This window comes from Diadema antillarum, unplaced genomic scaffold (genome assembly GCF_040938485.1).
Source record: "Diadema antillarum isolate AM-2024a unplaced genomic scaffold, OU_Dant_1.0 seq00000032_RagTag, whole genome shotgun sequence".
NCBI lineage: Eukaryota > Metazoa > Echinodermata > Echinoidea > Diadematoida > Diadematidae > Diadema > Diadema antillarum.
Window position 1 is genome coordinate 242,682 of NW_027271148.1, and position 12,120 is coordinate 254,801.

General features: G+C 38.4%; 1 protein-coding gene across 1 annotated transcript; it reads right to left on the minus strand.

Moving 5' to 3' along the window:
- Positions 1–557: 557 nt before the first annotated feature.
- Positions 558–5,505, minus strand: LOC139725308 (dehydrogenase/reductase SDR family member 11-like). The gene is made up of 7 exons (XM_071636397.1): positions 5,374–5,505; positions 3,764–3,967; positions 3,028–3,122; positions 2,346–2,478; positions 1,802–1,894; positions 1,205–1,270; positions 558–599 (listed from the first exon to the last, which is right to left on the minus strand). Exons 1-7 carry the CDS (start codon positions 5,503–5,505, stop codon positions 558–560), a joined length of 765 nt encoding a protein of 254 aa, XP_071492498.1.
- Between the last annotated feature and the right edge of the window lie 6,615 nt (positions 5,506–12,120).

The window sequence follows — 12,120 nt, forward strand, 5'->3', positions numbered from 1 at the left end:
CCGAGAATTCACAGACATTGCGTTAGATGACATACTCAGTTCGAAGCATGATCAAAATTATAGAGTTAAAATGTAATTACACTGTATCTCATTTCCTTTCGCTAAACTTTTCTAAACTCTTATCACACATTCCGCTTTCCTATCCACTCCAAAATGATCAACAACAAAGCAAAGGACAAACTGCGTGGGCATGCAGAGGGCCAATGCACTATACTTTCAAAATTGATCATGACATAGGATAAAAATGGGAGCACGGAGTTGTTCTGGACACCTCCCTGATGAGAGCTTAAAAAACTATTTTGCACATGACTATAAAAGGAATGATTTCGCCACATTCAAGTTGTCTTGAGGATTAGTTGGGGTTGATACAGCAGATTCGAATGTCCATGCCGCGCGTCATAGTTTCACTGAAATGTTCAAAATCGTTTTAGTCATCACTTCCGCCATGTTTGTTTGTTGTTGGGGTTTTTTTTTACTTAAAAGAGGTATATACCGTGAACCGATCGGTCTATTTTAAAAAATATACTGCATGCCGGGAAGGCACGATGTCCTTGTCGTCAATACTTTTGATCTGTGTCCCGCACGAGCAAGTCATGGATCTGTCATGAATTGATAGAAAGGAATTAGGCAAGAGAAGACATTAAATTGAGAGTTACAACGCACATGCAGAATAACGTATGATACAACGTGGCGTATATCACGACAGAAAGAGCCGGGAAAAGAAATAGGCCGACATAAAATGAAATGCACAAATCGTAGTGAAACACGAAGGACCGTCACTCATGTGACACGATAATCCCAGCGCGGCAATAAAGCAATAAATATGTGATTATGATGATGTTAACAACAATAATAACGATAAAATATAAACAAAAGTAATGAAAAGAGCAATGCCAATTATGGTAAAGGGATATCTATTACACTGTACTTGTGAAAACGTGTGTGTTGGTGCCTGTCGTTGACTTGTTCCCATACATACAAAATCAAAAGAATAAGATAAAACAGCATCGAAATGTACGAGTATTTCACAAGAAATTGCTAACTTAAACTTCAATTGGAACATTTTGAAACTAACGTTCCTCGGTTTTTATCTTATCATCTGATGTTATATATATACATTGTCATACTTACATAGAATATTACATGATATTACAAGGGCAGTCATAATTACCGTAGGAAAAAGTATAATGTTTATCACACGCACCTGTACATGCGCTGGTTGTTGAAGTACCACGGCCACTAATTCTGCAATGTCCTCCGCCTTTAGACACTGCATTTTATGTCAAAAAAAAAAGAGGAAACTGTCACATCAGAAGTGAACATAATGATTATAATTTATAGACCCACGTGTCATACGATTGTGTAACGTGTGTCATATAATTGTATTAATTACCTAACTCTTAAAAACTGTGTGGTTGCCACAAAATGGCAGCGGCTGATTTGGGATCATTGAACTTGCCAGTGTTATACGGAATATCTTTGAAGGGGGATAAAGAAGAAAAAAAAAACCATGAATATACTCGAAAAGCCTTATCATCTAAAGTATGAACTTTATACATGATTATATGAAAAAAAAAAATCCCTTTTTCGAGTGGCACCAAAAGCGGGTTCCAGGGAAGGAGAAGCGGGTGTAGCAATAGGTATACGAGTTCAGCGGGGGGGGGGGGGGGGGGGGGGGGGGGGCTGTCTTGTACCGGAAGTGAAAATATTATCTTCAATGCACAGAGTATGTAATTGTCAGCAAGAAAGGAACTACTTTGATATAAAAACTAGTGAATTTCCTATAAATGTGCTTACTCACCGGCAGTTCGTTATAAAGATTTTTCCCCTTTTCCGGGTCGTGTGCATTTTGGCGAATCGAAAACTCGGTCTCGACGAGACCGGGCGAAATTGCCTGGGTAGGAAAATAAAAAAGTCACACAACTAAAAAAGTGTTCGGATGTAACCAGTTAGTCAGTACATTTCCCTATTTTCTTGAGCATATTTGCAATTATTTGATATGTACTTAGAAAAACTTAGGAGTTTGCAATGGAGACAAATTCAAAATTATCATGAAGACAGAAGCATAATAAACGGTGATAACTCCAATTTTTTTGAAATAATTTGCTCATCTATACTGCTGATTGCTGATGTGAAGGTTAATTTTTGTATAGGCATATAAGTTCGTCTTAAAAAGGACAATCAATATTAAACAAAATGGTTGAATCCAGGGTATACTTTACTCGTGGACATTTTTATGAACATTTAGTGTCAGACAGTAAATTGTCTGTGAGATGTTTCGAATACAAAGGGTCACGGTTAAGACGTTGCAATATAAGAACCAATAATAGATGCACGTATAATACCGTGACTCGAATCCGAGAGTTTAGCTGCCGAAGCTCATCCCGGTACCCTTCGGTGAGGGCGGTCACCATGTGCTTGGTACCCGAGTAGAAGTGGAGACTGTTCACCCCGACGATCACACGATGTCCGGCTAAACTGATAAGATGAATAAAACACACACACACACACACACACACACACGCACACACACACAAAATTAAATATGAAAATTTAATAGCAATGATCATGAATGCTATCAGGTAGCATTGCTGTCGAAATCGGCAACACCAAGAAGGCGAAAGGCTCACCTATTATCGTACCTCTTTGGTAACACTTCATAGTGCGTGGAGTGTTATGTAGTCCTATATACTGGGTTTTAAAGACCTATTTCTATGATAAGCAAATCACATACTGTATAGTACACAAAATATCCAAAAACAAAGTAAAACAAAGTGGTCCTAATGAAAGGTGGTTCTCACCTTCATTAGAACCTCTTTGTCGATATCTCAGCCATTTCAAAACCAATTTTCATCAAACTTTGAATTCCTCCTAGAATTAAATGGCTTTTTTACATGTTTCATAGGAGGTTTCTTATCATCACACACACACACACACACACACACACACACACACACACACAAAAATGGATATCTGAAGTTCTATCTAAAAGGACAGCCATATTTTACCATCGTTTCAAATTCTCACCTGTTGAGCATGATAATGTGTCCGTCGTCCACGCCCCTTTCTCTCATCTGTTTGATCGATTCATTGGTGCACATACACAAAGCAAGAACGTTGACCTGTACCAGTACATGGGAAAGACGTTGCATGATTATTATGCATACACAAACATTCGTTCCACGCATATTATGTAGGCTTAATCAAGCGAGAGAAATTAGGGGAAAACAGAATTTAACTAACTAGGGATCAAGTTCCTTTCATAGGTAGATTTTGATTGACGCCGTGAATCTATAAGGAGCTTGGTGAAACCGACATGAAAATTTTAAGTTCGAGTGAAGTATAATAATAATAACAATAAAATCATCATTGTATTCAAAATATCAGTAAATCTTTCAAAAGAAGGGAATTATGTCTGAAGCTATAAAGATAAGTGGGAAAGTACTCACATATTTTGAAGTGATTTTCAAAGGGAATATTCAGCGGCAGCAATTTCAATTATATTATATTTTCAATTTCCAATTATATGTGGCAAAACAATGAGTCGATCGCACTGACATTGTATTCGCTACTTTCACTGGCTATAGAGAGTTTTTTTCAACTTTATAATGGTCGCTGCATTTGTAAATACCGCCTTCATTCATTCTTGCTTGAATGTGACGTCTGAATCGCTCTTTTAGAATTTGAAACATTACTGCTTAGCCAGCCTATAGAACTCCTTCTTGTTCAATCAATAGAAGTATTCATTGTGAATACTAATTACATTCAGGGAATGTTCCATTTCTTCAGGGGGTGCTTCAAGGAGCGGCGATCTAAAGGAGAGCCCGGCGTTGTTGATGCACACGTCCACTCCGCCATGCTCCGTCCTAATGGTCTCAAACATGGTAGGTATCTGTTCCCGCTTCGAGAGGTCGCACTGGATTGGATGGAAGGACCCCTTCCCGCTATTGACCTCATTGGCGAGCGCCTGTGTAGATTTTGAAAAACGAATGATGATTGGTTAAAAGTCAAGAGGCTGCCCAATGGGAGCGTTCCTTACTCGTTTGATGGTACGATGACACTTAGTTTGTCCGGTGATTGGTTGCTTTGAGTTGCCCCTTATAGATCGTCAATCAGGGTAGGCTACTTGTCCTTATTCTTTTAGCCTGAGAGGACTTCTTTTTCTTCTTTTTTTTGGTCTGTTTGTTTGTTTGTTTGTGTGTGTGTGTGTTTGGGGTTTTTTTTACTATAAGATTTCTTACAGTAATCAGGTACCAAGTGACATGAGTGAATTATTCCATTATGTTGCGTGCACTGAAAATATTGGCTTCTGTATAGGTGTGGCTGCTATATGGCGTTTTGGTAAAGACATTGCCAAACTCACAATCCATCTCACTTTAAAAGCAACACCAAAGACAAGACGAGCTCTCTAAAAAAATCGAGTGAAAATATTCACTCTTAAAAGAGTGAATACAAAAAAGAGTGAATTTCGAGTGAAATTGGAGTGAATTTTGAGTGAAAATGTTCATTTTCACTCATTTTCGAGTGACGTCAGGGATCACTCCAAAATCTTCGAGTGATCCCTGACGTCACTCCAAAATGAGTGAAAATGAGCATTTTCACTCAAAATTCATTCCAATTTCACTCGAAATTCACTCTTTTTTGTATTCACTCTTTTTAGAGTGAAAATTTTCACTCGATTTTTTTAGAGAGTAAATACTTTGGTTCCTTGTTTGCTGCTTGGGGTAGGATAGTTTACTCCTGTTGTTTGATATAATAATTTACAGTATAGAATTAGCGAGTCACTCGTTTAGCTGTGTGTTGGTTGGTTTCCTTCTGGTCTATTAGTTGGTATCAACTATCAAGTGCTCTATAGTTGTATAAAGTACGATAAAGCTATACGAAGACTTAACACTATACATAACGAAAAGCTGATTTAATGATAAGTACAAACTGAAAGTGAGGTTTGGCAGAGGAAATATTTAGGCAAAGCAAGAAACATAAATCTCAAAGACTCAAATTACGACATCTCCATGTTCTGTTCTTTCTTTCTTCTTCTTCTTCTCTGTTTCCTCTAATAAATGTAGGCCATAGCTATCTTTATATCGTTTCTAAGTTACAAGCGTCTACTGTAAAAAGCGAATTAATGTTTTTAGCAAAGACGCGTGTGAGAGTAGATAACTTGAAAGTCGATTAATTGACACAAGTATCGAATTACACACTTATTATTACTATTACTATTATTATCATTATTATTATTATTATTATTATTATTATCATTATTAACGGGAACCATGCAGAAATAACATGGCGAGGAATGCAGTGCATATTCTCTATCAATATCATTTTGCTTTGCGAAATTTGATATCCTTTAAAAAAAAAAATCTTATATACCTTCATTTTGTCCACGTTTCTTGCGCATCCAACCACTTTCATGCCGTGTTTGACGAGCAGCCGGACAACCGCAGCACCTATACCGGCCGAAGCGCCGGTTACCAAGGCAACTCTTCCCTCCCATCGATCCATGGCACTTCAGCTGTATTGCAGAGGTGGAGAGCTATTGAAGTAATCGCTCCTGAAATGGGCTGATTTAATTGTATTATCAACAATGAATAAACAAACAAAATAACTAAATATAGGCGGTGAGAACAAAGCCATTGTATGATACAGTCATTTTGCCAAGACTTGGAATAATTTCCCGCGACAACTTTTTCCTTCTTTGTTACGTAATTGCGTGAATTACAAAACCAACAAAAAGTCGCACACGCTGATTTCACGTGAGGATTCAAAATATGTAAAACAGCACTGGGCTGATCAATCAAAACAATTGTTAGTTTTTCATATTTTATGTTAGAGCAGTACTTCTTCTACATAATTCCAACATTTGGGATCACAGACCAAATGGGAAGTTATGTTTTTTAACGGTTTTTTTTTCTAGAACATTATTTGCGTGACCCTAAACTTCAAAACCTCTTTTCTCATAAAGCACTTTACCAGAGTGTGTACAACTTTCATTCCAATATTAAGGTGGGTTAGGAGTCTCCATTTGTATTGAACCACGTGATTGCTAAGCTTAGAGGCTGTACTTTCAGAATCTGCCCTTAACTATTTATCCATGTTTGACAACTTTATGGTGGTTTTGTGATTGAGAGTCACATATAAGAATTAGATAATCATATTAAATAACTAATGATATGGATGTCTCTAGGCTTTTGAGTATCGAAGAAGATTACCAAGCCCGCATACAGTCAGGATAATCGCAATTGCCTCAAAGTTCACTGTAATATTAGCCATTTTATGATTTTATAATGGTTGCGTTAATGCAATGTCACACAGCATGACATGGTGAACATTTTATCATTATCACCTCTACATATCCGTGCGAATACCTGCATGATCCCTAAGCTAACCTTTTGCTGCTAACTATAATTACTACTTCCTATTACGACCAGTATGTGGTATTATCATTGATTCTACTTCAGCTATACTAACATAGCGTTCATTGCGGCTATTAAAACTTCAATAATTTATAACTTTGTTACTTGAAACACAACTTACTTCTGCTGCTATACTACTACTCCACTGTACTACTACTCCTACTACTAACACTACTACTTCCACTGATGCAATTACTTTGGCTACTCTACTCAGGGGGCAGATCCAGGAATTCTGGAAGGGGGGGGGGGAACGCAAAAAAAATAATAAAGGGGCGTATGTGCCCTTTTTTGTTTCTGTTTTTTTTACAAAAAAAAGGGGGGCATACACCCAGTGCACCCCCTGGATCAACCACTGCTACTACTCCACTTTCTACTACTACTACTACTACTACTACTACCACCACCATCACCACTATAATACTTTACTACTACTACTACTACAATACTACCACTAACCTACTGCTACTATACTACTACTACTACTACTACTAATTATTATTATTATTACTACTACTACTACTACTACTACTACTACTACTATACTACTACTACTACTACTACTAATTATTATTATTACTACCACTACTACTACTGCTACTACTTTGACCAGAGTACTACTACTTCTATATTACCACTGCCACCACCACTACCACTGCCACTTTTAAGTTCTCACTAATACTGCACATAATTAATGCAAGCCCCTATAACATTACTGGTAATCTACTGTATAACACAGAATACTAACGAGACATACCGTGACTGTACAGAAGTTATTGGTCTCTTGCTGTTGAGGAAGACAGATATCTGAAGTTGTTTTAACTGAGTGCAGCGGTAGTAGCACATCAAATCATGCACAGCACACTTGGCTAATAGAGTTTATAAAATGGGTTCAAGAATGTAGCCAATTGGAAGCGCTGAAATGAGTCACGTGTGCGTGCATTATTTTCTTCAGGTAAGCACTAAGAAGAGTCTCTCTTCCACCAGTCCTCCCTGGCCTGACGTACGTCACAATGTTTTACACTAGCAGTGCGCACTCAATCAGTTGTTACAAGTGCGTCACGCGCTACTATACGCGCTGTCAATCCTGTAAACAACTTCTAGTTCGGGCCGCGGGCTGCCACAACAGCCGGCGGCCTTTCTTGTGCATAACAGTACGTATACTCTTATACGTACTTACAGTACTAGGTGAGTGTGCGGGATTTCCGAGTGCGACGTGCGTAAATGTTTGGGACGAACATCTTCGGACATCTTGACTTTTGAGCGAGTGCTACATGTAGCTGACTGGTATTGACCCACAAAGGTACGTGAATAATGCTGTTAGTTTTCGACCCATTTTATAAAACTAATGACGCACAGGATTATTTCGTGGCGTTAGTGAAGGTGCGGCTCACTCTCGAGTATTGACAACGGTTGCAAACATGCACTCGGCTGCGCCTCGTGCGTGTCGCACCATTGTCAATACTCTCGAGCGCGCCGCACCTTCACTAACACACTCTATCCTGTGCATCATTAGTATAATGACATATAGTATTTCACCAAGTAGAATGCCTGATTCACAGGACAAAGTACAGTAATTGTATGCTGAAAGAAATGTATACAGCATTTAGTAGCTTTATTTGTTATAACTGAAACCCTACATGCATGATGTCCATTTATTTACGTTGTGACCGTTGACATTTTCTGTTCTCTCAGTGAACATTGCCCTTTTCGTGTCTCAATGTGACCTTCGAACTGCCTATCTTGACTTTATCTGCTGTTGAGGGTGGTAATGAACACATCTTTTTTTCTTTTTTTTCAGGAGCGATCAGAACCAGGGGTCAGGTGGAATATCCACCTCCCTGTCATGAGACAGTGGAAAGGATTTATATGCAACAATGTTGGAAGAGTTTAATCGCAAAATGGGTCAAGCGCCATCTTTAGACTCTTTAACCCATTACTAGAGGTTGTGACGTATGTGTGGACAACAATATGAAGAAAATATAAAGAAAATTCCACAAAAATTCACTTTTCTAGCATAATGAAAGAGCACTTGACTAACCGCTTTCAGAAAGCAGGGGGAATAATTGCTACCCTTAACATATGTCAGTATCAAGTTGATGGAATGTGTAAATTTCATGAAAATGATTTTTTTTTTTTTGTGGAAATCCCTTTATATTTTCTTTATATTGTTGTCCATCCATACATCATAACCTCTAGTAGTCTCCTCATCCAATGGTTCCAACACCAAAACTTTTAAAATTCATAACTTTCGCATCGATTGTCCGATTTTCCTCAAACTTTCACTGATACGTTCTACTAATGTTGCTGCTTTCACTCAATCCACATTTCTCTTCGGGTTTGGGTTTCCTTTAAGGGGATTAAACATACCAACAAAATAAAATAAAAATAAAATAAACCAACAAGAGGGGGAAACCTGCCCCTGATGGTATGTCAGATACTGTATATGCCAATATTTTCGTGTACAGATATTTTCGCGAATCACGGTATCAGTGGCATTTTCGCCTGTTGTTCAATTCGCGATTGATACTGGTAGTAGTCGGGTCTTCTGCCGAGCCCGAGAAACACATTCAAATACTTGCCAACGTACATTGTACTTCTAACGTTTTTCCATTTGCATTGTGACTTCCCAAACATGACAATAGAAAAGACACACACTTAGAAGATTTATAAAATGGGAACTTACAGTGAGACAATCACATACAGCATTCACAAGTACCTACCAAATGTTGCAACAAATAGATGTAGACTACAAAGATTCAGAGCTGCGCTAGCACTAGCAAAAGTTTTACATGCATCCCTGGGCCCTAAACTAGGCCTCACGCACCCAACCACGTCGAGCCAGTGTTCTTTCGCGTAGGGTAACGTAGCACGGAGATTGCATATTTTAATGCATGACTGACGTTTATCATCGTACTTCACTTCCAGAATTGGTCGCACCGTAGCGTACTACTAGTAGTATGTCCTAGCAGTTGCAGTACTCAGTTTTGGACGTACTGGCCGGTGTAACAGCCGTGCGCACTAGTGGTCTGGCCAGCGCTTGTCATCAATTTGTACATATTATGACGGATGGGGTAATATTTTCGTGTGTCTTTAATTTTGCAATCAGCCCACAGCTCGCGAAATTCGTGAAAATAAAACCCTCGCGAAAACGGCGTATACAGTACATGAATGTCATACATAATAGTCAATTCCACTCATCCTCACTTAAATTTTCATTTTGATTTACAATGAAATCGCTCAACCTGAATATCACGTAAACTGCAACATTGTATAATAATCTTACAACTTTTGAAAGATGGCACAGAAGAAATCCATGTTTGTCTTTGAATTTGTTTTCAGATTTATTCTTCTTCCACATAGGAGATATGCATAACATGGGGGTGAACATACATTGTACATCAACATAATATGATAGTAATTGTAATGATTATAAATAGAGCTACATGAATTTACAGTGTCAAAGTGTACTTTACACAGTTTTGTTCCGCTTAATTTGTATACAATATAGATGGAACAATGTCACATTGATATGAAACAAGTCGTCTTGAAAAAATGCTCGGTCACCACGGCAACACAGGTGGACATCTGGGGCCATTTCATAGCACATAATTTGTAACAAATCAAATCAACAACACTTTACAGCGGGGCGGGGCGGGGAAGGAAGAACCACAACAAAAAAGGAAAAGAGTAAACATCATGAAATACCACATATATTTCAGGGCACTGGACAGGTTCTTTGAACAGTATAACAAAGTTATTCCACTTTAAACCCATCAATGTTTCCCTCATTACACAAATGCTACTAGCATTGGGAACAAACTGGATACAAATTGGGGAAATATCATAAGCAAATATTCGCACTGAAAAATGTGCTTGACAAAGTCCATGACAGTGGGGGCATATCCAATATCTGTCATATTGCTGTTGGAGTCATAAAGTTCTGTAAGTATTGGATGTCTACATAAGAGATGTAAGAAGTTGATGCACTATTACCTGCCGTGCTTACAATTGTACATGTATACAGCTGTATGTCAGGCTGCCACCTCTACACATTGAAATCAGGGAGATTCTACAGAGCAATCAGAAAGATACAGTGTACCTGTGTGATACATACATCTCAATCTGCAAATGTAATTCCCAAACAAGGGACACTGCTATTCTCTCTCCAGGACACGAAATACATGTACAAAAATGTTTGGAAAGCCTCCTGTGGAATCTAGGAGACAAGGTACATACATGTACATACGCGGTAGCTATGACTCTTAAGGCCCATTTACACCAAGCACGGTAATGGCAATGGTCCATTTTTTTGCTACCAATGGTGCACCAAAAGGAACCAAGTCTGCTTCTATTGAAATATCACTTCCCCGCTAATAATTTTGATACAAAATTAATCTCCCATTGGTAATTTTGTTGCTCTTGATATTGATATAAGAATAACATTTTGGGTGATTTTGTACCAAATTACTGATTTTTTTAAAAAAAATAATAGAATCATACTTGGTTCCTTCTGGTGCACCATAGCAAAAAACCAGACCGTTGCTGTTCCCGTGCTCTGTGTAAATGCGCCCTAAGGCTCACACTTGCGGGAGAGTTTGCCATCAACCACAGTGAATAATGCGGAGAGAGAGAGAGAGAGCAGTTTAAATACACAAGTTTGCTGTAGATATTAAGTTCAACCATGGCTAACAAATTGGCTGAGAATGAACTGAACATTCCGTAGCAGGTAGCCCCTTCAAGCATACCCAAACAACCATCCACACACACCCACACACACACTCACCCACACCCACACACACACACACACATACACACACGCATACATACACAGGCGCAAACATACAACTCAATGAAGGCAACGTGGTGCACAACAATGGCAATAAAATAAAGATTTTAAAAAGTGCATTGCATTGGAGACACAAAGAATAAAATGTAATTCTTTTGATAGTTTGCGCACCAACTTACTGAATGTGTGCCTTTATGGCAAAGGAAACAACAACATTCTAGTTGCTTTCAATTATATACCATAGGCTTAACATACACATAATTTCTTATCAATGACACTTCCTCATTAGAGTCATACAATAGCCATTAACATTGTTGAGGATATATGAGAGATACCCCAATTCTTGAATGCATTAAATCACCGAAACAGATCCAGTCATTGACCCAGACATAACAATATAAGAACAAATTGCACGTAAATGGAACAAGGAATATTGGCTAACAGGAAATTTGAATGAGGAAATAATCTCGAACATTTCATTAACATAAGAGTAAGCAGGAAATCTTTGAGTAGGCCTCTACTTTGTTGCCAACACAAGATACTTTCAATCTGAATCTGTGCAAACTGAACTTTGCCTACATTCTAGATTCTACATCATACTGGAAACGAGACGGCCTACAGATTGAACCAACTGCACTGCACGTATGCGGGCAAAGACGTATGTCATCATCGCTGGGGTGACAAGGACCGTATATCTCAAATTTTGGTGAAAATCACTTTTGGGGATTTACTGTTAGATCATCAGATATGTGATGTCTTGTCCAAATCCTAGATGTCTTAGCTGCCCCCAAAAGAAGTTACCACAGCATGTCAAAGGAAAGGCCATCCCATTTGTTACAGTGCTCTAGCTGCCATGTTTGTTTGTTTGTCTGTTTTTTGCTCTCCTGAATATGTGGCATTGTTGAGATATGAGGTTTT